Genomic DNA, 26602 nt, shown 5'->3' with positions numbered 1-26602 from the left:
TTTTAGGAGGGAAAAAGTTGCGGTATTGGTAATTATTTTCTCCGGAAGGTTTGTTTTTAATAATTAAAAAAAAATCCATGTCCATATTTTAAACTCGGTGTTGATTTTCTTGTTTAAAGCATGTGACAACAAAAGTTTTTTTAGGGGCGCGCTAAAAAAGATGAATGTTATTTTAATTAATTTGAGTGTGAGAATTTATTGTATTGTGAACAAAATGCGCACCAGTCCAGGGCAGCGCGTTATCGCCTCTTGATTTACAACTCCGGTACACACGTGGGAAAAGCATCGTGGCCAAGTCTCGCGAGAGCAGGCAACCCCTTAGCGCTGGCCAATTGTGAGAGTTTTTGCAGCTCTCGCGCGATCTCGGAAGTTTCCCACGCCTGTTGTTGTGGCGTCTGCCCTTTTCGCTCACTCTCGCTCCCCCCCTCGCCAAAGTGTGGCCTCCCCTTCTCTTGTGTCTCCTTACCCACCCCCTTTCTCCCTTCTCCCTCGTCCCGACACCTCCATTCGGCCTCTTGTTGTCTCGACGGATTGCCGGGGCTGCGGGGACAGACGCAAAAAGAAAAAGAAGACGAAGGAGAAAAAAAAGGATATCGCGAGTATTGGAGTTTTGGTGAGAGTTTGTGGAAGATGGCGCCTGTTGTGACAGGGTGAGTCTGAGATTCGGGGGCTTGCTGTCGGGGAGTTCAAGTGAATCCGAGTCAACAAGCGTGGCACCGCCGCATATTTGTGTGCTTTCGCCCGGCCCCACGTCTACTTTGTCCGCCGCTGCGCTTATCACACAACGTTGTTTCTTTGTTCTAATGTGTTTTGCGTTATTTTTTTTTCTTTCTCCCCCACTGTTTGTTGCGGCGTTTGGTGGGCTCGCGTCACGCGAGCTGTTAGCATGTGTGCTAGCCAGCTAATGAAAACGACAACAAAATGAAGAAGGACTTCCGTGGACGCGCGCCGGAAAGCGTCCGGTTGAAACTGCTTGTCCCTCGGCTTTGTTTTCACGAATGTGCTCCCGCAACGTAGACGGGGAACGACTGCTGCCTATGGGCAGTGGGCTGTCCGATAATGGATGCCGGCTAGCAAGATCCGAGTGAATCACGTTGCTGCGTTGTGAACCGGACGAAATGTTTGTGGTTTTGCCCGAGAAAACAAACTAGAAATCTGAAATTAATTGCTTTGTTTTTTTACGAAAAAGTTTGGTTTTGCGAGAATAAAGTCGTATTTTTTAGGGAATCAATAATCGTACGACTGATTAACAAAAAAGTAACAATCTTACAAAATATTCGCATTTGCCAGGAGGTAAGATTAACCATTAAAAATTTGCTTTTGCTAGAATAAAAAGTGGCACTCTCATGCAATATAGTCTTAGAAAAATAGAGGACATTTTACCAATGTTATGAGAATGAAGTTGCATATTTTGAGAAGAAAATGTCATCTTACAACTGATGCGTTTTTGTGTATTTATTTTTTTAGAGAAAACGAGTAACAATCTTACACAAAATGCAAATTTTTTTCTGGGGAAAAGTATTTTTACAAAAATAGTTGAAATGGCCCTTTTTTCGGGAAAATGTGGCAATTTTACGAAAACTACGCAATACATTTTGAGAAAGAATATCTTAAAGCTGAGAATAGATTTCTGTTAATAAAGAAAAAAATGAAGCAATTTAAAATTATTTTTAGGAAATTAAGAAGTCTGAGAATTTTTTTAAGTAGCAGTCTTGGCCCCCAAATGTTTTTTTTTTTTTTTTTTTTTTAAGAGAAAATGTAGCAATCGTACAAGCTGTCAATTTTGTCAAAATTATTTTCTGGAAATTACGTTTTCTCTCCGACAAGAACATAGTTGTAGTTTTTGGGGAAATAAATAAATTACATTAGAGTTGTTTTTCGAGAACAGGGTAGAAGTCTTTCAAAATTTTCTTTTTTTTTTTGCTGGGGAAAATGTTTACTTATGAGAACAAAGTGATATTTAAAAAAAGGTTCTAATCTTGCGACTTGTTTTTGCACATTATTTTTTAAAATCTTACAGGATTTTTGTCAAAAAAGGAAACAAAATAGATCAATGTATATAAATAAATAAAACGTGACACACCCATGGTAACTCGCAGAGTCAAGCCTGCTCACTTATTGCCGCCAGGTAACACATCTACGATACTTTCACACGTCAGCATCGGGCTGCTAATGGGAAACTTGTGATCAATTGGTGGGAAATGTGTCATCATTCACCATGGAAGTGTCACAATTTTTCTAGTTGCTGGTGTTCATTTTTTTTTGATGTAGTACAGTCACAAAGTCATATTGGTCTCCTCTCAGTGAAGGTGTGTGTTATGTGTGGATGGATTTTATTCCGTTAAGAAGGAAGGAGGGAGCATGTTTGAGGGCACTGGGGTCAAGTCTGGGTGGTGGGCCACCTGTCCGGATGATATATCTTGCTGTGTTTTTTTTTTTTTTCTCTTACTGCAAGTTTAGAAAAAGTACTACCATTGCATATTAAGTCAAGTCAATTTTATTTGTATAGCCCTTAATCACAGACAGTCTCAAAGGGCTTTCCATAGCCACAATCGACATCCCCGATCTTAACCCCCAGGAGGGCAAGGAAAAACTCAAAAAACCTCATTAGGGGAAAAGTGAGAAACCTTGAGAAGGGACCACACTTGGGGGAATCCCCCTTCCAGGATGACCAGGCTGCAATGGATGCCAACTGGGCAACATTTGACACATACAATGATGCTATGCAATAATAGATGAGATAATATAAGAGTCAATTGAATGAAGCGCTGCAGGAAGATGACTTCAGTGGAGTGGGTCCTCATCCAGGGCCGTAATATCCATGGCAGCATATCCGAAGATGAGCCTTCCATCTTGTACCGGTCAGTTGGTGTAAATTCAGTACAGCCACTTCCAAGTGAATCGCCATCACCTAATTTGGGGAATTGGGAACAGAAAAGAAAGAACAGAAATAGCAAAGCCATACTGGAAAGTTTTGTGAGGAAAATTTAGATGGAGAAAAAAAAAGTTTCTTTCTGATGAGAACATGATTATATTTGAAACAGAAAATGCAATCTTATGAAGATATTTTTTTGGGGTGAAGAAAAGAGATGGCAATAATTTGAAAATATTGTTGAATTATTTAAAAAAAAATAGAATCAACCCTACAAAAATAGCATCATATTTTTCCCGAACGAAATGATCAATTCAAATAGACTACGACTGATTTTTGAGGGGGGGGGTGGCATCCTTATGAATATTGAGCTCAGTTCTTTTGAGCGAAAAACGCATTTTTAGCAATCGTACGAGAATATATTTTTGGGGAGGAAAAAGTGCTTAACTTACAAGACTACGGACAGTTTTCACTTTGTGAGGAGGAAAAAATGCAAATTTCTGATCTTTTTTTTTGTAGCAGAAGAATAAATAATAGCAGAAGAATAATTTTTTTTGAAGTAATAGCAATATTACTGAAATGTTGACATTTTTTTCAAGAAAAATATACCATTGTCACAATCTTCCGAGAATAGTCATTTCTTTCCAGAAACCAAAAATCATGCAGGAAGAAAGTTGTTTATTGTTTTTAACGCTCTCTTGTAGCACACACGGCTCTTTATCTTTTAGTTCACACCACCGCAGTGAAGCTTGGTGGTGGCCGCATCATTTTTGGTGGCACTTTTTCTTCAGCTGAGATGGCAGAATTGTGGACAGTTCCAAATTGCAGTCATCGTTGGCACGAAACCTTCCGCTGTCTGCAAGAAAGCAAATGTCAGGAAAAGCCTCCTAGAACACCTTCACTTTATTGAAGCTGGCTCAGACATTTGGAATGGTGGCAGGTGTGTGCTGACTCCCATTTAACGTGAGTTTGAATGTGATTGGTTAATTCTGACCGATGGTTTTCCGTGTTTTAAAAAGCAGAGCCTTTCTTTTTTTGCCATTTGTTTGCATCAGCGTGCGCTTCTGGGCTCCTTGGCTTTGGTTGATTGGGAACGCGGGTGCGTAGCGAGTGCCGTGACACAACGGCGGTTTTGTGTGCGTGCGCGTGTATCCATTCCCCGAGGGTCCTCTCTTCTTGCCGGCTTCCCTTTTCATGAAAGGAGAGGTTCACAGAGAGCAGCAGATGTTGACGCGCTGACCTTTATGGTGGCGCAGGCTTGTCCCGGAGCTAAAAGCCAAGCCCGCAACCCCCCACGTTTGCGCCCCTTGTCCACCCTGTCAAAAGTGCTGGAACATGGCGGTCCCGGAGCACATTTTGGCGCCCCTTCCGCTGGGTCACCACCACCGACTGCTCTCTGTTGATTTCTTGACCGACAATTGTCATTCATCTTGTATCCATTATGTGATATGACTGAAATACTGGCTCCACCAATGTCTGGGGTTTCACATGAAAATTTCAGAGGAGAAAAGCCACTTGACAGGAGTGCATCGAATCACCGAAATAATTAGATAGATAGAATGTGTCCAAGTTTTGTGATCACTCTGTAAAACAAAAGCAGCACTTGCGCAACACCACAGCACGTCTACGATTATCGGCACAAGGTATTTTAATGGAATTGTAATCATGATTTTGATTTTTAAAACATAATAATCGTGCTTTAACCTGTCAATGCCTCCTCATTTGGAGTTGACTATAAAACTGAACACACAACCAAAATAATTGCACACATTGTAGGATTTAAATGCGCGTCGTCGCCAATGTTCATGCTAAAGTCAATGTAAAATCCCTTCGACATGCTAACGCGACTTTCAACTAACAAATATTTTCACACAAAATACTGTTGGAACATATTCATGAACACGCAAGTCATACAACAATGCTCAACGGCGCAACAGGTTATATTATTTATTACAGCTCAATTGCATCTTTTCTCTTCTGTTGTTCTTTTCTCATTGTAAATGTGTACTCTACACGTGCACGACACTACACTGCCGATGCGCGCACAGCACAAACAGTATTTGTAGTTATTGTATTTTTTAAATTGCTGTTATGATAATCTTATTTTAATTTCTTAATAATTTGGTTTTGAATTGTTCTTTCAAGATATATTTAAATTTTCAAGGAATATTTCTTGTCGTACAAGCACACACTTTGTCATTATATGACAAAATACGATACCCGAGGTTGGCCCAGTAAGTCCCAAGACTTGTGAAAATAAAACTAGCCTACCAATGCTAGTTTGCATGTAATCGTTTCAATCACTTTATCGAAAAAACGCCAATGCTACTTTGAGCTAAAAACATCCCAGCGAAGTCTCATTGGCTAATGCACATGTCACACACCAGGCCAGGCCCCGCCTTTTAAAGCCACACACATTCAAAGTCACAAATGCAACAGTGGAGAGCATGAGGCCGGCACCCCCAAAGGGACAAAATTTGCTAAGTTTGTGTGACTGACTCGAGCCGATTCCTCAGTCACGACTCCGGCGTTTGCCCGGCAGAATGTGACGGCGCATTCACATGTAAATCTCTGGCCAGTGTGGCTTTGCAAAGAGCGCTGCCGTCATGTTTGACAGAGGCCAAATTGCTCTCGGCGGTGTTGTTGTTGGCTAAGGCAGTCGAGTACGCGGCAGAGCACGAGCGCTAATCCCACAGGCGGCGGATACCTCGCCGCTGGCGCTCGCTTTGGAGCGATTCGCCGGTGTTCTACCGCGAATTGTCCTCTTCCGAGAGCGCTTCCTCTGGAGACGACTTGCCGAGGCGCGGTGGCTTCAGCGTCAGCAGCTTTTCGTCCCCGCTGTCCCCTCACATTCAGGATGTTTCATTGAGAAAACACGAAGCGCTTCTGCCTGTGTGATGAGCGTTTCCTGTCGTTCAGCTTCAGTGGGGAAGTGCTGAGCAACTTTCAATGTTCAAGTGGTTTTGATAGGAATTTGTCGGTTTTCCGCCAACAGACAAAATGTTTGTCCTGTGGTATGCTTTTGTCCTCAGTCACGATTATTTAGTGACCAGTTGGTTTGTGTGGAAAAGAACAATTGCCAATGAGCCTTTGGAAAGTACATGGTATGACTGGGCAATTAATTTCAAATGGAAGTTGATGCAAGTTAATGTTGGGAAAAAATGTTTCAAAGCTTGTTTGGGATCCAAAGAAGTCCCGCAAATTGGGGGGAAAAAAACTTTGAATAATGTCATTTGCTTTTTTTGTAGGAGAGAAGGGGAAAATGGTAGACAAAGCGTGTCGTTAACAATCCAGCCAATTTGAATGATTAAAATAAGCAGCAAGTATATGAAATGAGGCTTCAAAACCCTGAAAATGAAGCTGTTGTCTCCGGCCTCGGACGCTGTGGGCGTGTCTGCTGAGTGTTGAGTGCGCTGAACTCATCGCGCTCAGCTGTCAATCAACAGCCCGGAAAAATGTCTTCTACTTGGTCTCAAACCTTTTCTTATGCCAACCCTTAGAGCGTCAGGTTGATGGACTCTATCCCACCGGCTCGTGCTCCACGCCATGACAACAAGGCGCTCATACGTTGGCCGTCACTTAAGTGCACGTCAATGTTGCGACAGTTAACTGCTTATGCGAGCAAGTTTTTACACCGTGGAGGAGGGGCGATTCATGTCAGACTCCCAATTTGTGTCGCATGGCCGCCACGTTAGGCACACACACACACTCAAAATATTGCAAAAAATGAAATGGTGAGAAACGGATTAACGCTTTATCTCTGCAGTTGAGAATTGCACGGTTTTGTCTTTGCACGTGTTTAGCAGTTACCTTCAAATGTATTCAGAAAGAAATATCTGAGTTCACTTTACGGGGTCATAAAGTTGTGTACTTCCTAAATGTCTTTGCAGTGTGTGGAAAAAAGAAAGAACCCCTGGCTGGCTTACGTTCTGAAGCGACGTTGTTGTGTTTCATGTGTTAAGATGACCGATTGATATTTAAGCGGCTCAGCGGCGCATGCTCGCCACCAAAGTGCAATGAAACCTTTTCTACCATGACACACGCAAGGAAAAAATAAAGCTCCTCCCTAAAGGAAACACAGAATCTACCGTGTGGGGAAAGCCCCGATGGACTGCACCTCCCACGGCGAGTCGCAACCGCGTTCGATAAGAGTGGAGTGGCAAGCAGCAAGCTGGCTTGTCGTCGCGAGCGAGCTTGCAGCCGCTCTTTTGTCTCTTCTCACAATGTTGGTCAGTGTGTCATGCATGTTAGGTGCCGCGGTTCTGTTTGGCAAGTTTTGAAGGCATGTTTTGTTTTGTCCCCCAAGCATCATTCCCAGTAAGGCTTTTGCACGCATCTATTCGCTGTTTGTGCGCTCAGGCCCAAGTACGCCAAGTATAGATTTGGCATGCTCTTGCCTAAGAACATCATTCCAGTGAATTGAGGCATTTCATTTCTGCAGACTTTCGTGTTTAGGCGTGTTACTTACTCGTTGACTTTGACTTCTCGCAGTGTACGCGATATCGAAACAGAAAATTGCGTTACTCTTAAGACACAAACCTGTGTCGTCTTTAAAAGGCAACTTCCAGCTACCAAAGTTTTGTAGTGTGACTACTTTTTTTGTGATGGTCATTAAATCGGAATGAAGTACTTAGAAAAAGTCCCCTGTTCACGGTGAACATAATTAATGCAATCCCACAATTAATTTAAATGGGACATGGAAGAATGGCACAATCTACACTGAAAAATGTATCTTTTATGTGAATTAATAAGAGCTTTTATGAATGTGTATCAGGTTTAACTGCGCCTCGCCGAGCACTGCGGCTTTGTTACCGTGTTGTGCAAATGTAATCGTGATCTATATCTTTGCTGCTGTAACACCTCAAATTTCCCCATTGTGGGACTAATGAAGGACATCTTTATCTTTTATCTTTAATAAATTGTTGCTAATCGCTATTGTTTCCTTTGCTCCTTGTAAAGTTGCTCCATGAATTTTGCAAGTCAGCCTGTGGGGACACCAGCCCGATCGTTTACCCACAGATGACCCCCCCCCCCCCCAACTCCATAAAGCGAGGCGGCGGCACAACGTCGAGTTCTCCAATGTCAGGAAAATAGTCAAGAAAAACAGCGGCAAGAAAGGCACGTTTAGTTTCCAGGAAAGGTGCACTGTTATCGCCGAATGTTTCTCCGCATTGTGCGGTTGTTTAACTAAGGCTGCTGCGCTGTTCCACAGAAGAATCCGCCGGGTGGCATTCCTGTGGCTGTTGACGTCAGGAGGTTTCTGGCGCTCGCTTACAATCACAATGAAGTAACGGCCGCGGCTGTCATTTTGCGGGACACTTTGTTGATTGTGGTGCAAAGAACAATCGCACACTTTGACGGACGCTCTCTAAAGCCATGTCCGCACATGCATGTTCCGTCAAGCCACTGTCACTCGTGTCTAAAGTGCTGGCCACAAAGTTAGTAACTCCCATAAGTAGAAAACGTCCAAATTATGCCCTAATCGCCATTTTGCCTCCCCTGACTCGGTAGTTTTGCATCTTATGTGCAATTAACGGCAGGTATTAAAAGTTGCTTTGGCATCGGTCATTGCGCCAAATCAAATCAGCACATGGACATTTGTTTTCTTGTTAGATCGAGTTAGTCGCTCCTCGCCTACGCTCTAGTTTTGGCTGGAATGAAAAATGCGCATGGAGACATGGCAGCACTTTGCCGCTCGAGCAGCACATGACATCACACGGTGGCCCAGTGAACTCATTTTCATAGCGACCCGAGTGAAGGATGGCTCGTTGAACGAGAGAGCAACAAACGCCCACCTTGACGGCAACGGTCAACTCACGCCCGCAGATTTGTGTTGCACTGTCCGCAAAAGTCTTTTTGTCGGTCCGCTTGAGATGCTTCTGGAAACGTTGGCAATGTCTCAACTGGTTCAGAACAGTCTGGCACCGCTGGCGGAAGTGTCTTTGCTCACGCGCTGCTAAGTTGTGCAGCCTTTGCAAGAGCGACTACGTGATAATCCACGAGTCCTCCACCTGTCAGTCGCGTTAGCCGTCCGGTTTCACGCAAAGCAATAAGCGGAGAATTTTAATAGCAAAAGAGGAATTGCTGATCAATAAAATGCCTTTCAGTCTCTCTCTGGCCTGGTACCAAATGGCGCATGCTGCTTTGGTTTGTTTTGGGCTCGGCGGTTGACATTTGTTGTCGGGCGTGCAACAGGCCGAGGGGGGGGGGAATAACAGCGTATACGTTGTAATTAGAGTACGAGCAGTTTTGCAGATGGCGCTTATGTTGTTTTAGCGAGAGAAGCAGACGAGGCCACCGCACTTACTCATTACAAGGGAAGAGTTCTACCTCAGTTGAGCCCAAACAGACGGGCGGACATGTGCTGCAAACGCATTTCGGATTTCGGTTCCGTTCCATTTTTTTTTTCTCCTATGTGTGCATTTTACTTGAATTTTTTATTTGTTCATTTATTTTTGACTGACGACGTTTTAATTTTACTTCCTACATTTAAGAGCAATTTGTTTCTTACGTTTTTCAAATTCTGTGGATGATCACACAATGTTGGGGACAAAAATAAAGGGCAAGATATTTCCTGCTCATTATTTAGGTTGGCGTCCTGCACGTTTTCGATTCAACAAACCGGCCAGTCTTGTTTTGTGTTCCTTTGCGTGGCGTCAGATGGGACACGGCAGGCTCAGAATGTTTTTGCAGTTTCTCGTTTTCATAGTTCCTATTCCACTTGTACTTTTATTATTTTTGTGCAAAAATCGGTCTCATTTCTGGGGAAAATATTTCCACACGCTTGGAGCATACCTGATGGCCGTGTCGTAAAGCAACACGTGTTGGCCAGCGTTGTATCATATGACGACTATTAAGAATCAAGTTGACATTAGCCCACAGTGGTTTGACATCCAATCTGGAACAATGATGGAGTTTCCTCTCCGCCGGTGTGAATCTTGTAAGATTAACGGCGATTGGGGATGGCTGACGCTCGTTCCTCATGCGCAACTGCTGCTGTGAATCTTTTAAAGGCCTCAACACGCCAATCGGACGTCGGCCGATGGAACGTCGGAGCTGTGGGGGGGGTGCGATCGTGCGATACAACATGTCGAATTGGGGCTGGCTGTTGCGTTATATACAATACAACTTTATTTATATTGCGCAGTTGAGCCCCGTGATTAGCTGTTTGCTAGCCAATCGGTGCACTGGAAGTGACGAAAGCCTCCGTCTACGGACATAAGGGCGGGCTGGACAGAAGCGCGTAGAGACAAAGTCATCGGTCTCATTCACGAAAGGCCGCCGTTCTTAAACATCACCATAAAAGGCTGCGCATGTGACTAGCGCCACCGATGGCGTGGAGGGGAACGACTACTTTTCACGCGAGATCAGAAGGTCCGGCGTAGTTCATTTTCCGGTCCGTCTTGACAACTTCAAGGCTGGCGTCGGATTGGTGTGTAGAGGTCTGAAGTCGAGCTGCGATCGGAATAGCTGACGCCAGCAAAGCTTTTCCACCACAAGCTTGTTTTCGTGCTCTCGGACGTTGTTGGCCGGATATTCTCCCGCAGGACGATAAAATGTGATGACGACGATGGACGGGTCAGTCAAAAAGGTCTTTCTGAAATGTCCGATGGGAAGACGAGATGCAATGTTTTCTGAGCGTCAAAGTTGAGCTTACCTCCTCTTTGTTTAAGGAAAACTTTTTTTTTTTCTTCTCAGTTCGACCGGAATGCAAGTTGATTTGGTGAGCTTAAGCGCAGAGATTTCTCAACTCAGACATTTTGGCTTGTTTTGGTCTTTTACTTGTTTAGCGCTTTTGTACCTTTTAAGGCACTCTTGGCGCGTCACGCTCATTTCTCATTTATCTCCTGATGATGCAGCATCAGGAGCAAGCGGAGCTTCAGCAACTTGTCCAAGGACACTCTGACATGCTCACAAGGGCCGGGAATCGGACCCACAGCCTCCGGGTTTTGCGACGACCACTCAAGCCCTGAGCCATGCCGCCCCCTTTTTTTGTGGGCTTTCTGCATAAAAGAGGCGAGATTCCGCAGCCTGGCAAAATCATCTCCTCAGTGCCTCGGTCTGTGGACGTGCGCATGCTTCTTAACAAGAACGACCGTGCTGTCGTTTCACTTGGTGGCTGCGTTTGAATGCGAAGCGGTTGAGCCCTTTGCCTGAGGCTGCTCGTCTTTACGATTGCCTCGGTCTTTTTGTACAAACAAGGCCGTTAATGTTTAATTGAGTACAATGAGAATATAGATTCTTGAAATATTTGACTGTGGCTAATAATGCGTCAATAATTGATGGCAAACTTCCCAGATGATCGACTGAGATTTCTTGGAATGTCGAATTATTTCTGCACTTTGATGTACTCGGCTCTGCGCCGGCTTTATTTTTTTTTTTTTGGGTAAAAGATGCAAGTGTCAATAGCTCGCGGCCACCACAACATGTTTCAGTTATCCATTAGCCGGCCCAAAGCCCCCGGCTAGGATCCTTGTAGCGGCCCGTGGTCTTGCAGAATCTTTTCCCGGTGCCAAAATACAAGCGCAACGGTGTTTCTGCGGTCGACTTTTCTGTCCCGGCGAGGCGTCCCCCCCCCCCCCCCCCCCCCCCCCCCCGGGTGCGCTCTGGTTCCAGCAGTGAGTCATCAGCTCAGCCGCGAGTGAGAAGCGGGAAAAGTGTGGTTCATTCAAGGTTCAAGGCCTCTGCGCTTCATCCCCCTCCGTTCTTTCTTGACAGCAACCCCCCCCCCCGCTTCCCCCCATCCCACGTCCCCCAAGCACATGACCCATCTCAACCCTTAAACCCCAACCTCTCTCTGTGGCCGCATATTTTCCCCATTTACAAGATCATCGTGTTCCCTGTTCGATTTGTCTTTTACAGGTTTGGAATGTCATCGGTGGTCTGAGCTGAAAAGCTTTCTTGCAGGTTGTAACACAGTTGAAGCGCCTCGGCATTTGCCGAGGGCCTTGCAGCAATACAGTGCCCCCCCCACCCCCACTCCCCTCGATTGCGCTCTTAATCGACCGTGACCCCGCAGAAATAGACGCTACATGGCGTAACATCTGCGTTTTATAGCAAGCGTTTTCACTTTTCAGACTTTTATTGAATGGCAGGAGAACCGTAAAACGTCGGTTATGAGGGAAAGAAATGCCAACACGGTGGAAGCGGGACAAGTTTAGGAAGCTCACTCGCAAGCAGACGGCGTTGGAGAAAGTGTGTGATTGCGAGAAAACACGATGCAGGTCATGGAGTGAATGACAAAAAAAGGCCACAGGTGGTCAAATCGCGTCGTGTGGTCAGTCGGCATCGCTTCGGTTGCATTTTACGATTCGTGAACGGTGTCGTGCTTCACAAACAATACAATGTGTGCTTGCAATTTGGGGCGTAAAATGTGTTTGAAGCGGTTTGTTTTAATAAATGGGATTTCAAAATATCGTGGCTTTTCCGTGATCGTGGGTGAGTCTAGGACAGCCTTCATGTTGATCGGGAGTCACTGTAGTTCACTGCGCTTCGTCAGGGTACACAAAAAATCTTTGTGCTCGGTCTCAGAGCTGTAAAATGATTTTGACTTGGTATTTTGTTGATCTTTTTAAGAGCTGGGTTTGAATAATCGATTTGATTAGAATCAGTTTCCTTTTCATATCCCGCTATTGATTCATACAACCATAAATTGATAAGCAACCCACAAAATGTATGGTTGGAAAACCTGTTTTGAACCATTTAGGCGTAATACCTCATTCCGCCACAATGTGGCGTATATCTCTAACACATGCTCACAAAGACACAGGTCAGCATCGTGATCAAACGTGGCAATCTCCCGTGACAATCGAGTAAAACGATGAACTCGCTCATGTCAATATCAAGCGAGTGCTTGCTTGTTAGGACAACAAAGTGTGCGTATGTTGACGTGAGGAGCTGTTTTGCATCCAATGCGAGCGAGGCGTCAATGCTAATGTGCGTTGATAAGCCGTTTTAGCTAACTATGTCTTGGTAAAAAATAAATTGCTTAAAACAGACCGTGGTTAAATCAGTCGTGATTTTGACACTTTTTTTTTTACGCTCCCTCCCTGTGGTTGGAATTGCTTTCAACTATTATTCTGATAGTCATGTTCAATAAAATGCATGATAAATGTCAGTGCATTGAGTTCAATTCTGAATGAAAATATTCATATTTTTACTGGTGCATCAAGTTAGATGAGTAAGTTTCTATTATTTTTCAGTCGTTCATAAGAAAGTAAAATTAGCACTGCATGAACTCCTTAACTCGAATCGATTTAGGAAATTTCAATCAATTCCTTGCCCTGATCTCATTCTAGAAGTTACTTTCTTCATGCTTCTGATTGCTTAAAACAAACTCTTTCTTCTGGGTTATAAGTTCCCCCCACTCCTTATTTTGTGTCCATTTATCCAGATGCTGCTTCCTAAAAGCGTCTTCTCAAACGCTTGGGAGAGTCCGACACCCGTTGGAAACGTCATGCGTCCGCTTTGTATTATTATCGGTGCCTTCCGGCCTCCGGGCTGCAGTGTGCCGTTAATGTGTCCGGTTAGCGCCACGTTGAGCGTATGCCAGACCAAGAGGAGTTGTTCAAAAGTCTGTCCGGAGACCATATGGAGAGTGCGGTGAAGAGGGAGAGCGTTGGAGAGAAGGAAAATGAGGGGGAGGGAGAACGGGGAGGCCTTTCTTTGGCTTTTTCTGCCTCTGTCATTAAGGTCTCCCATGTCAAAGCCAGATGGAGCTGGTGCCTTGTGTGCAAAGTGTGCGTGCAGACTGCGACCCGCCCAACTACACACACGCACGCACACAAGCCGAGTCCTTGCTCTTGCTTTGAGCCACCAAGCGGGGCATCTCAGGCCAGCGTCCAGACCTCGACCATCTGCACTCAGTTAGCCAGAAGGGTCAGAAGGCTCATCAGCAGTCATTGAACGTGCGTCTGCTCGTACGACACTTTACTCCTCATTTGAATCCTCACCAAGGCTTGCCGTCATCTGATATCACAATCGCCTTCCTCGACTGTTGACATTTTTTTCCCCCTGTGTCATTTACAGAGGCTGTAAAAATGTGGAGGGTGGAAAGTTCTCTTCTCGTGCGTCTGTTATTTTGTTCTCCATTTTCGACTTTACTTGACCGCTTGGTCCTTAGTTGATAGATAGCAGGAGCGAGAATATGTATAAGAGAGCAAGAATTTGCGAGACTGAGCACTAGTGTTGTTCCGATACATTTTCCACTTCCGATCTGATACCGAGATTACGGTTGAGAGTAATGTCCGATTTTGATATGAGCAGGAATTTATTTTGTAGTATGAATTGTTAGAAGAGACTTGATCAAGTTATACTATTAAACAATAGTCAGCAACCGTAGGTATGAGAATATATGACACATTTATTCCAAACATGAGATGCGTCTCCCCATTAAATGTATTCATGCATACAGTTAAAAATGTAGTTAGTAATGTCATCAAAGTGCCGTCATATTAATGTAACTTGAATACATTTAATTACTTTTGGATTGCTCCAATAGCAGATAGGTTGGAGGAAATTAATACAACAAAAAAACAAATCAATATGTTTATTTTTATGCATTTCTCAGTTTGTTTGTTTGTTTGTTTTTAATTGGTCTTCGGGCTGGTTTTGGAATGCTGGAAGATGCTTGAGCATCCACAATTTGAATCCAAAGACATGTGTAGCAAACATACTAACCACTTGCGCACCGTGCTGCAGGATAACTTCATCTGGTGATGGGAAAGTAGATTTGGTTGTTTCCAAACCGGTCCACACTTGTAGAAGGTAGAGGAGAGAGGTTGGCGTCACACACACGGCACGCCCCCCGACATTTAATTTCCTCTTGGAAGGCAAGTTATAACATTCATAAAATGATAGGAAAATGAATAAGAGGCAAGATTGTGGAGCATTTTCCGTAGGTGCGCTTCTGTCGCCGCTGCACGGGTGGGCACGCATGGAGGGCACGACGCACGCCGCATCAAGTGCGGCGCCAACCCCGGCGCGCTTGGAAATCGTCCCGCTCACCGTCTTTTCAACCTCCGGAATTCTCATCCTTCTCATTTGCTTCAGATACAATTTTAGTGCCCCGACTTGGCTGCCCTCGCCGTGACTTCTTTTTCAACCCCCTCTCGATGATGACGTGTGCGGCCAACAGATGTCGTGTGCGTAATGTTGCAGACGATAGCAAGCTGTTTGGGCATTTATTTGATATCCTACCAGTGCAACGAATTGTCCATGTGGCGCTATGCGACCTTCTGAGCAGGAGCCGCAAATAAGTTTTTACTTTACTGTTTAATATCATTTTAAAGTGCAAAATTGTTAAAAGAACAACCCGTGCCGCCATACTGGATGCTGCAAGTTGATGACGACCCAATTGTGCCATTTTCGTGCGCTTGTAGCGGAACACCTTGTGCACTTCTACTCCGTGTACTTTTCAACGAGGACCGAAGGGTGTCGTGCGGCGTCTGCGATTGGGCAGAGCAATCATCATTCACCTGTTTTCTGAAGCTGAGCCTTGATTGGTCGTTTGCTGAGCTCTCACCAACTGTGACAAAATGGCCACCCCCTGAGAGGTCTAAAAACAGATGCATTTATTTTAAACGCAATATTAATCACAACGCCCTGTTTGGACTGCAGTTGTGGGCCTGCATAGAACACATTCTTGTAAATATTGTTTTGGGGGGTTCGACTTCCCTTTTAATTCTTTGTTATGAAACCCTTGTGACATCAGAGCGCAGGTATTCATTACGGGCTTCAATTTCCCAGGATTCTTGAATATTTTGCGTGGCGAGACCTGTTTTTCATGCTGCTGCGCTTGAAGGCAAATCTCCGTCCGTTTGCTTCAACGCCTTTGTCTCGTTTGCATGGAATTTCTTTTGTGCTGCTGCTCATGTCGTTAAAAAATGACTAATGCGCCGTCCAGATTCGAATGGGGTCTTTCTGATAGATTTTGGGATGTCACCGAATTGTCCCGTGGCCATCACGGGAGGGGAGAGGCATCTTAATAATGAGGTGAGCCGTCACTACGAGGATCTGCTATCAGCCCCTCCGGCGGGGAAACCAGACACTTTCTTACAAGCTGAAATGCTCCTCCTTTCAGATAGAAATGTCCTTGTAGTCCACATTTTACCGGTGTCGTCACTCTTGTGTTTTCCTCATCAATCCGATTTTCTGGTTGTGGGGGGAAAATGTGAACCTCCGTTAATCCTCTTGAGTCGATTCCAAATCCTCCAACAGTGGGTGTACATCCGGGATATGGAGAAGTTCAAATCATTTTTTAACAACAAACAAAATGTCCAAAACAAGACAATTGAACATAATTGAAAACAATGAAGTGACTAAAACGAGGGCTCGAGTATTGCATTGTGTTGAACGGCAAGAAATAAAAGTGGCTTTGAAAAACAACCAAGCGGCTTGTTGAATGCACTTTGAGAGGGCAGTGCATCGTTTGAGAGCGGCGACAGAAAAAGCGCTTCCGTTTGGATTTTGGTACCTCCAGGAGCAGATGGTCAGCTGACTTGATGCTTCGGGCAGGAGCGGAAGACGGAGAAGCTCAGAGAGGCGAGCCCATTTCAAGTTTTGGAAAGAAATAGCGAGGATGGGGATCTGTAATGGGATGATCGCTTAAAATAAAGCCCATCTTTGCCACCCATCTCATCCCCCTCTGTGGAGGTCTGAAAAAGTTTGACATTGTCCTCTTCTGTTGTGATAATAGGCTTTTTATTTTGGAGAGAAATACTTCCTAGGCAGTTCCAACTAGGGCTGGCTTTTAAAAAAAATGGATATATTGGTTTTAATCGATTTTCCTGTTCATAGCCCGATACGATACATAAAACCAGATATCGATACTTTTAATAACATATTCATGCCCATAAATTTACATGACTTCTCGTGTCACGCTAGATCTTGTCACTATATGGCGAAAGCAATAACGGCAGATGTTTTTAACGTATAACGTAAATGTTCATATTTTGGCTAATGTACCTCATTACAGCTGACATTCTGTACTAATCGCAGCATCGGTTCTTCCGAGAATGCCTTCCATACCAAAGTAAAATTGCTACTCGAAAATCAATCAACGTGAATCAGAATTGGGGCCTTGTGTATCAAATAGAAGAGATTTTGGAAATTTGACTCGATACCCAGCCCAGTTGCAACAACCCGTTTGTATTGTTTATTGTTCTTTGTTATAAAACAAGATTGAAACATTGAAGGTGAATGCTTTTGGTTCGGCAGGTCACGCTTTTTAAAGATTAGGATGGGTGCTCAGACAGAAAATTGTGATGTCGATGCGCCCCTGAAAATCCGAATCCTACAATGAACTCCAAAGCGCATAGTGCGTCAGTTCCCGTTTGGAGGCGATCTGAAGCATTTTGAAACAACTGACGACGGGTGGGGGAGCGCCGGCTGACTCCAAAGTCAAGTGCATGACTGCGATGCGGGAGTCGCAAACGATGTTACTGTCAAAATGACCCGTCACCTTCTTGCTGGGCTTGTGTTCCGAGTCACACGTCAAGTGTTTGTTGGTCGTGATTCAGTCATCTTTTGGTTTTCAGCTACTCCTAGAAAGAGAGCTGGCCTCAAGCAAACACGGATCTTGTCATGTGAACTATTAATATTTACAGCGGTAACCAACGACAACACCTCGAAAAACTGCACTTGCAGCACGTTTGTGTCTTCCTGTCTTGGATCTTCTTGAGCAAAGTAGACCCCAAGCCATAAACTAGCTTCAGTTTTGTGCTATTTGGAATGTCACAAGATGCTGCCAAAACTGTCCAAGTGGGAAAGTAGTCCAATAATTAAAGCGATCCATGTCGACTGAACACGACATTTGTTTGTCGGGGAAGGGGAGTTGTGAGCTTGTCAATCACTTTTTTTTTTCCACTTTTTTTTGGGGCAAGTCTCAATCCTTCTCTCTTGCTTTGGGAGTGCCACTATGAGAACATTTTGAAATAAAAAGACAAGTTAAATGATTCCTGCAGCCGCTTGTTGAGTGCCTGGAACCTCCTCATGCGCTTTCCCCGCCGTCTCGCGTTCCTCCTTCATTTCATCCCCCTCCTCTGGAATCCATTAGCTTGCAAAGACATCCGCGCTTCACTGTGGGAACCTTATCGATCGCCCTCCTTTTACAGAGATTCCATCTTCATCTTCCCTCTGAGTCTCGTTCTCTTTGCCAAGATTCCGAAGCACCCGGTGTGGCCGGCCGGGTTTCGCTCATTCTGCTATCTTTGATGGCATCTGCCGCCTATCGATCCATATTTTTAAAAGTCCACATTGTTGTGAGTCATGCGCGTGAGGCAGAGAGTTCGAGACAAAAAGTATTCACAGCGTGCACAAATGCAATGTGATTTTGTTTCCTGCATGTAGATTGTTTTTGTTTGTTTTTTTGGGGGGGGCGGGGGGACGCACTGTGCCGTCACATTTGCCTTTTCTCAGATGATGCAGCTACACACTTTCTAATAGCGGACCGCCATTGTGTTTTGTCTTCTCGCTTCAGGAAGTTCGGGGAGCGCCCTCAACCACAGCGCCTCACCAGGTGAGACACACACACACACACACACACACACCCCTACACACCCCATCTGCACACTCCCGCTCATTTGCTTACTTTCTAAATGCCGTTTTTACTTCAGGTTTGTGAGTTTTTAAGTGTGTGTTTCTGTAACAGAGAGAGAGAGAGAGCGTAATGTGTGTGTAAACGTCTCTGAGAGACGAAGGTGTGAACCTTAAAGTGTGAGATAATCTGTCAAGTGTGTGTGTGTGTGCGTGACAGAGAGACAGTCGTGTGTGCGGCGTGTGTGTTAGACTGTAAGGGGTGTATGTACATGTACAAATGTAGAGTGAGAGAACACACATCCCACGCGGCTTGTGAGCGCGTGCACGTGCGTGTGCATGTGCGCGCATGTACACACACGTATGGATAAGAGCGAAAGGCCCTGTAGCGTGCACTACAATGTGTGTGTGCACGTGCAGGCTCACTGGCCGTGCAAATGTCGGGCATTGTATTTCCAGTGCTGACAGGGCTTCCCCTATAAAGACCCCGCAGGACTCGGTCTTTTAGCTGCCTGCGCTGCTGCCTGACAGAAAATGAGGCACCACAAGTGAATCCATGCGCTTGGAGACAAGTCCCACTTGGACGTCAGTTTCAGTGTGCCCTGTGAGGCGGTTCCGAGGCTTTGTTTTTACGGGGTTCAATGAGGTGGATGTCGGCATTAAAAATGGCACGGCGGATGACGTCACATATTTAAAAAAAAAAGAGTGAAAGCTCAATGGTGTAATGGCCGTGCTGACAGAGTAGGGCCTTAGCTAACGTTGGCTTTGAAATGAATTCTTGAGGCCATTACAGGATGACTTGATGTGGGGTCAATATTTAACTGGAAAGAAAGCTGATGAACTGATGATAATATTGAATCCTCAGTGCCATTTCGGAAAATGATACACGGTGGAAGGCCCGGTGATTAATTTATTTGTCAGGATGATTTTTTTTTGTTGTTAATCAGTTCTTGTTGCTAAAAGTGCACCCCCACTGCTTACACTAAAAACATTGTCGCTGCCACGGAGAGCACAAACGATCAATAAGATTCCTTTATAGGCCAACTGTTTGACTTGATGTCTGGTGGAAAGGGACGACGAAGACAAGCAAATTATTGGTCCAAACATTTGGTGTGAATTTTGGCCAGAACAGCAAGTTATTCAACAAGTCCTGAAAATTCAAACAGCTCTACATGAATGTTTATGAGTTTAGAAATGAAAGACATAAAGTCGATGGCATCCGTATTCAACCTTGGACGTGTTAGCTACAAAATGAGAAGCGAGGAAAAAGAAGTACAAGACTGCTTCATGTGAATACCAGAAGTTAGAAAATAACATTTGCTGACAAAGCTCAGACTCTACCTTCTAGCTTGGCGGTATCAGTCTTTTAGTAACGGAGAGTTTATTTAGCCAGTGTATGAGCAAAAACTACGTGTAGTATCGGCACCAATTCTGGTTTCGGTGGACCCGAATGAACAAGATGAGCACACTTAGTCAGAAACGGCAACGTAATTGCCTTGTTGCCCGGCTGTAAATTTGCCGTTCCATTTTGAACTGGATCAACCTTAATCCCCTTTAGCTGTCCCCCTCTTTCCAAACGGCCCCACCCACGCATGCACACATGCACGCACTATGAGGGGCCTCTTGGTTACCATAACAAAGGCCCCGTCTAACCCGAGCGTCGGCGTGGTGTTGCGAGGCAGAGTGGGACTCGCGAGCGTGTCAGGTGTCACTGACATCTGTGCCTGAGCGAGGGGCGCGTTGACGGCCGTGCGCGCGTCAGCCCCTACCCCTTCCCCACCCCCAGCTAGTCCCCGCCACCCCCCCCTCCCATCTCCATCTTCAAATGGACCCAGCTGGAGGGAGCTCGCGTAGCTTTTTTTGGCTGTGGAAGCGCTAAAAGGGGGTCAACGTGAGTGTACAATATGCGTGTGTGTTGCTCTGTACAGTGAACCCTCGCAGGGGTTAGCGCCACCAATAGTCGACCCCCCGCCCCAACACACATTTTTTTTCAGAATTGCCTGTATGACTAGTTTAACCCCTAAATGAGCCCCTCCATGCCCTCCTCTCTATCTCCGTTGCCGTTCCAGAGAAGCCATGAGGAATTACCTGAAGGAGCGAGGGGACCAAACTGTCATGATCCTGCACGCCAAAGTTGCACAGAAATCCTACGGCAACGAGAAAAGGTGACTGCTCCCCACCTTTTTATTTATATATTGATTTTATTTATTTTATATATATATGTGTGTGTGTGTATAGAGTCCGAATTCAGGTTCCGACGGTCAGCTTCTGCAAAGCGATTTATGACCACACAGCTGATGGCTCATGACAAGTAGTTAAAGCAGAACTATACAAAAGTATTTCAAGAATCCGAATGAGCCCTGGATTTTAAGTGTCACTTATTTATGAAACATTGGTTATGTTTCCCCCTCATTGTTGATGCTTTGCCGCCCTCTGCTGGTGGCATAGGGTGCAGTGCACTTTGGTCCCACAAGACTGTCAAATTTAGTTTTTTTTTATGGAGGACCACAACAAATTTTTGCTGATTTTATAGATTTTTTTTTTTTTTCAAATGAGAAACGCCAGGAAATGTAAAGTTTTTTGTTTTTGTTTTTTGTTGTTGTTTTTTTTTACGGATTCCAAAGCTGTCATTGTTTTTTTCCTAGACTATCAGGTCACTCCATCTGGGTTTCATAATAATAATAATAATGATACAGTAATTATGAAGGAAGGCTTTCGTTCAGAAATGGGTGGAATTTATTTCTGCCGTGTCACAGCTACAAATACAAAGCATACAAGCATTTATCGGTGAAATGAAAATATCTTAAAACAAATTGGATGTGCTAGAAATTAAAAGTCAAGACATTTTTAAATCAGTGAGACATACAAAGCCTCATCTGTGCTGAAAACTTGACCAGTGAAATTCTATCAAATCTGCACTTTTATCACGTAAGCTATTTTTGTTTCATGAACCGATAAGTAAAGTGTGTGTGAAATGTGCACTGCAATTGAGCACTGAACCTCTCGAGACACTATATAGATAAATAAATAAATTTTAAAATATTAAGCCTACTGACAGTAACTGACCAAAATTAATCTTTTTTTTTTCCTCTGCCACCAAATTGCTGCCTTTACAATTTCAAAATGACGTTCTCTTACATTGCGATGTTGATTTGAATTCGATTAATTAATTTCCACTTTGAAGTGTGACTGGTCTTTGCTGGTTCACGCAGGTTTTTCTGCCCTCCTCCGTGTGTGTACCTGATGGGCAGCGGCTGGAAGAAAAAGAAGGAGCAGATGGAGCGGGACGGCTGCTCCGAACAGGAGTCGCAGCCGTGCGCCTTCATCGGCATCGGCAACAGCGACCAAGAAATGCAGCAACTTAACTTGGAGGGGAAGGTACGACGGCCTCCTGCCCTCCTCAAGTGCTACCTTGACTTGCAGGCCGGGACGGTTACATGGCATTTTACTTCATTTAAATGGCAAAAGCTGATTTTGATGTTCAAGTACATTAAGTTTTCGAGGCTTGCTCCTGGAAATGGATTGAACTCGCAAGTCAAGGTACCGCTGCACATTTGCCATGTTCCAATCTGATGTCAATCATCTTGTCCCCCACCATGTGCCCTCCCTAGAACTATTGCACAGCCAAAACCTTGTACATATCGGACTCGGACAAGAGAAAGCACTTCATGTTGTCTGTCAAGATGTTCTATGGCAACAGCACCGACATCGGTGTCTTCCTCAGCAAGAGGATCAAGGTCATCTCCAAGCCCTCCAAAAAGAAACAGTCCCTGAAAAACGCCGACCGTAAGTCGTGCAGCCGCGAGTGGCGTTATGTCACGGCCAGGACACCTGCGCTCTTCGCAGGTTCTTTTCGCCACGCTTATCTCACTATTAACACAGCTGCTCTCAATGCGGAGGTGCGCCGGGGGGGGGGGGGCTCAGCATGTAACACACGGGTGGGCAAACCTTTGTGCTCAAGGACCACATTTGATTTCGGAAAGGGGCGCATGGGCAAAGTCATTCGAAGAGACGATTTTTATTTAATGTATTTCAATAATAGAATCCAAAATGAGAATGAATTGTTTGAAATTCTTCATATAAGTATTATTCATCAAGAAATTATTCAATAGAATAGAATGTCAGTAGTTAATTTAAAAAAAATGTTTTATTCAATTCCGGACGATTAACCATTTAATTAAAAAAAAAGGCTTTATAAATATTAAGCTAAATAATGAATGTGTATTGAAAATATGTTTTTAATAATACGAATTATTCGTTCTCATTTTCTATTGCATTCGTTAGAATTGCTCAGCACTTTAATATATTATGTCAACTCAAATTTAATTGTCAATTTAATTCCAATAAATTTAATAATTCCATCCATCCATTTTCATACGCTTATTTAATAATTGTGGATTCAAATGTGTCAAATCCATTGAATTTCCATTCAAATGTTTTGATAAGAACTGTAATCTTTTTTTAGAATTGCTCAACATTTAAGAAAATAATGTACATAATAGTATGTTTTATTTGACCCAATATTTCTGTTGACCTTTTATTTCCAATGATTTGACCCCTTTTAAATTGAAACTGTGTTGTTTAGATGATTTATTCTCTTCAAATATTTAATTTTAATTACCTGCTTTTCATAAAAACTGTTAAATCTTTACATAAAATAATTTCAGAAATACAGTTCACACTAGGATTCATTGTTAACATTGTATTTCTGTTTTTCTATTAAAAAATAAATCATGTTGAATTTAACATATTTGTTATATTAACAAACTAATTCTCATGTTTCAATGTTAAAATTTATGAATGTAATTCTAATTAGGTTATTGAATCAATAAAACATTAACAATACCCATAAAACAATTTATTTATTTATATATATATGACATGAAATGTATTTCATGTGGTTAGTGAACAGAGCGTGATTTCTCATTTTTCCGCAGTGTGCATCGCGTCGGGCACCAAGGTGGCGCTCTTCAATCGACTGCGCTCCCAAACAGTCAGCACGCGCTATCTCCACGTAGAGGGGGGCAACTTCCACGCCAGCTCCCAGCAGTGGGGAGCCTTTTACATCCACCTTTGTAAGACCCCCAAGCCCCAAAAGCCCACTGACTGCTCCCAAGCACTGTGCCGTTTCCAAAATCCAGCACTTGTTTTTGTTTTGCAGTGGATGACGAGGAGTCGGAGGGCGAAGAGTTCACGGTGAGAGACGGTTACATCCACTACGGCCAGACGGTCAAGCTGGTGTGTTCGGTCACCGGGATGGCGCTGCCCAGACTGGTAGGCGAGAAAGCCACGCGCTTCCCTTCTCCTTTTCTTCACTCTCCTTAATTCTCCTTCTCACGCCGCTCGTCAGATCATCCGCAAGGTGGACAAGCAGACGGCGCTGCTGGACGCCGACGACCCCGTGTCACAGCTGCACAAGTGTGCCTTCTACCTAAAGGACACCGAGCGCATGTACCTGTGCCTCTCGCAAGAAAGGATCATCCAGTTTCAAGTCGGTGCTGGTGCTTGGCCGCCAATGTCATTTCCTCTTCTTTCTTTTTTTTCCCCTCTTTTGTCGTAACGCTGTCCGTCCACTCTCCCAGGCCACTCCGTGCCCAAAGGAACCAAACAAGGAGATGATCAACGATGGCGCCTCCTGGACAATCATCAGCACGGACAAGGCCGAGTACACGTTCTACGAGGGCATGGGCCCCGTGCAGTCGTCTGTCACCCCTGTGCCTGTGGTCGAGAGTCTACAGGTTCATTTTTATTGACGCGCTCCTGTTGAGCTTGGGATTGTTTGACTTTACAACAGAGAGAAAATTGATCGAGGAAAAAGTCATTTACTAAATTTCCCGGTTAAAGATGTGTACAATTGCCGATGATAATGTTGCACGGGAAGTGCACATTTACATGCACATGCAGCAAATACGCTCCACTCTAAGCTAAGTAGAATTCACATCACGTGTCACTCCAACATACTTCCTTCATAAGAATTCCTCGTTTTCTATGAGCCTTGGCTTTTCTGCCCTCCCGTGTCTTCTGAGCACGTAATAAAAAGAGCACAAATATGGTGATGTTACTCTATTAGTATTTCTTTTGAGAAAATTCAATGTTTATCTGCATGCAGCTCAACGGCGGCGGAGACGTGGCCATGCTGGAGCTGACGGGACAGAACTTCACCCCGAATCTGCGAGTGTGGTTCGGAGACGTCGAGGCCGAGACAATGTACAGGTGTGCCTTTGTCACATCACTTCATCCATTTTATTTAATTTTTTTAATACGTTCCAGGCACGGTCACGCTATTTGTGATATCGCGGCCATGTTTAAAAAACAAACAAAACAAAAAAAACCTTTGCTTTAAATCAGGGGTGGGCAAACTTTTTGATTGGCGGGCCACAATGGGTTCTAAAATTTGCCAGAGGGGCCGGACCAGGAGCAGATGGATGGAGTGTTTTGGTAACCTCACCTCATTGAAGAAAAAAAAAAATTTAAAACACACTTTTTATACGCATCCAAATTTGATAAATGTACCATCAGCGAATTGAAAGAATGAATATCAATATTTGTTATTGTAAACATTTTGATCTAGTCGTGATTGCCTTGACAAATAAGTAAGCGCGCCGCCCCCCAAAAAAAAAAAAAAAATCCGTTATTGCATAATGAGAAACACCACAGATGAGCCGTATTGCATCAATGTTGCCACACATGGAGGCAAATGATTTAACAAGACTTAGACGTATATCCTTTATCCTCTGTAACGAACGACCACCACGACTGCACCTTACTGAGGATTTTTTTTTTTGAAATGGTGAAAGATGATTTGGAATATAAAAAAGTGTCTGTTTTTTTTGTTTGTTTTTGATCCGCAGGTGTGCCGAGAGCATGCTGTGCGTAGTGCCCGACATTTCGGCCTTCCGCGAGGGCTGGCGCTGGGTGCGGCAGCCCGTCCAAGTGCCCGTCACGCTGGTAAGGGAGGACGGCCTCATCTACTCCACCTCGCTGACCTTCACCTACACGCCGGAGCCCGGACCGCGGCCGCACTGCAACGCCGCTGGCGCCATCCTGCGGGCCAGCAACTCGGGCCTTCTGAGCAATAGCGGCGGGCCGGAGGCGGCCGCCGGCGTCTACGGCCCCGGAACGGGCGTCACGTCCTCGTCGGCCGCCGCCGCTGTGGTCTCCTAATGCTCGATCCCCGAGCTAAGACCGCAAGGTAGAGAACAATTTGGAATAGTTCATCAAAACACAAACACAAAAGTTCTGCGTTTCAATTACGGTTAGATCAGGACAAAGGAAGAAACGCGGGGGAAATCTGAAGGAGTGATGTCACAAATCCGCCCGGTGACGGGACAGGGCGGAGCGTGCTCTCCCCACGCCACCTGCTGTGCTCCGGTCCTGGTGGCCGAGAACGTCGGCGTGTGCCGGTCCCCGGTCCCCGGTCCCCATTCCCGTTTTGCACTGCCCTCCAAATGCTTCCCAATCCCAAGTATTCATGTTGCGTTAGCTGCGCTTTGGGGATGTGTTTTTATTGGAGGCGGCGCCAGGACGCAAAGGGACACGCAAGCGTGACGTTAGCATAGTTTTAATGGACCAAGGAATTTGTATAAGCTTTAGCAAAGGTACACTTTTCTCCATACCTTTATTAAACATATTGTACACTTTTGTTACCAAATAGTTTGTATTGCTCCTATAATCTTGTGCTCCCCCTAACTCTTGCCCTTATTTTTCCCTCTTCTGTTAGAGGGGGAGAATCTTAAAGTGAATGTGTGCGTGTGCGTGTGCGTGTGTGTGTGCGTGTGTGTGTGTGTGTCAGGGGAACCACCTCAGAGGGCCTATTTTTTAATCTCATTGGTTTTTATGAAGTCTTTAAAAGAAAAGCTTTAAGCAACGCCTCTGCCTTGCCTGCAATACGTGCGCCATGTCTCCTTTTTGGAATCCCACTCATCACTGGAGCGTTTTTTTTTTTTATTATTATTTTCACGGACAAAAAAAAAAATGGACTGACTTGTGAACCTAGTCGTACAAGTCGGGAAAGGAGAGAGCCTTAGTACTGTGCAAGAGAACTGTGTGTATATACAGTCCATATCGTGTGTGTGTCCGTGGATCACGTGGACGCGTCTTCCAAGTGCGCGTCTTCCAAGTGAGCGTGACAACAATATCAACAACAACAACAAAAAAAAAAGACACTTTTTCAATTCAATGTGGCCTTACTGACAA

At 44.6% G+C, this 26602-nt stretch overlaps 1 protein-coding gene across 1 annotated transcript; it reads left to right on the top strand.

The window, feature by feature from the left end:
* The first annotated feature begins 361 nt into the window (after positions 1-361).
* LOC148339187 (suppressor of hairless protein homolog) lies at positions 362-26512 on the top strand. The gene is made up of 11 exons (XM_088293544.1): positions 362-650; positions 18351-18389; positions 20476-20571; positions 21619-21784; positions 22018-22192; positions 23344-23481; positions 23568-23680; positions 23757-23897; positions 23989-24144; positions 24516-24619; positions 25258-26512. The coding sequence occupies exons 1-11, from the start codon at positions 631-633 to the stop codon at positions 25568-25570; spliced, it is 1461 nt and encodes a 486-aa protein (XP_088149670.1). The 5' UTR covers positions 362-630; the 3' UTR covers positions 25571-26512.
* Positions 26513-26602: the final 90 nt, after the last annotated feature.

This window comes from Idiotropiscis lumnitzeri, chromosome 4 (assembly GCF_059441095.1).
Source record: "Idiotropiscis lumnitzeri isolate Australia: NSW breed Sydney's pygmy pipehorse chromosome 4, RoL_Ilum_1.0, whole genome shotgun sequence".
Lineage (NCBI taxonomy): Eukaryota > Metazoa > Chordata > Actinopteri > Syngnathiformes > Syngnathidae > Idiotropiscis > Idiotropiscis lumnitzeri.
Note: the sequence above shows the minus strand (reverse complement) of the source record. Positions and strands in the feature narration are given on the sequence as shown.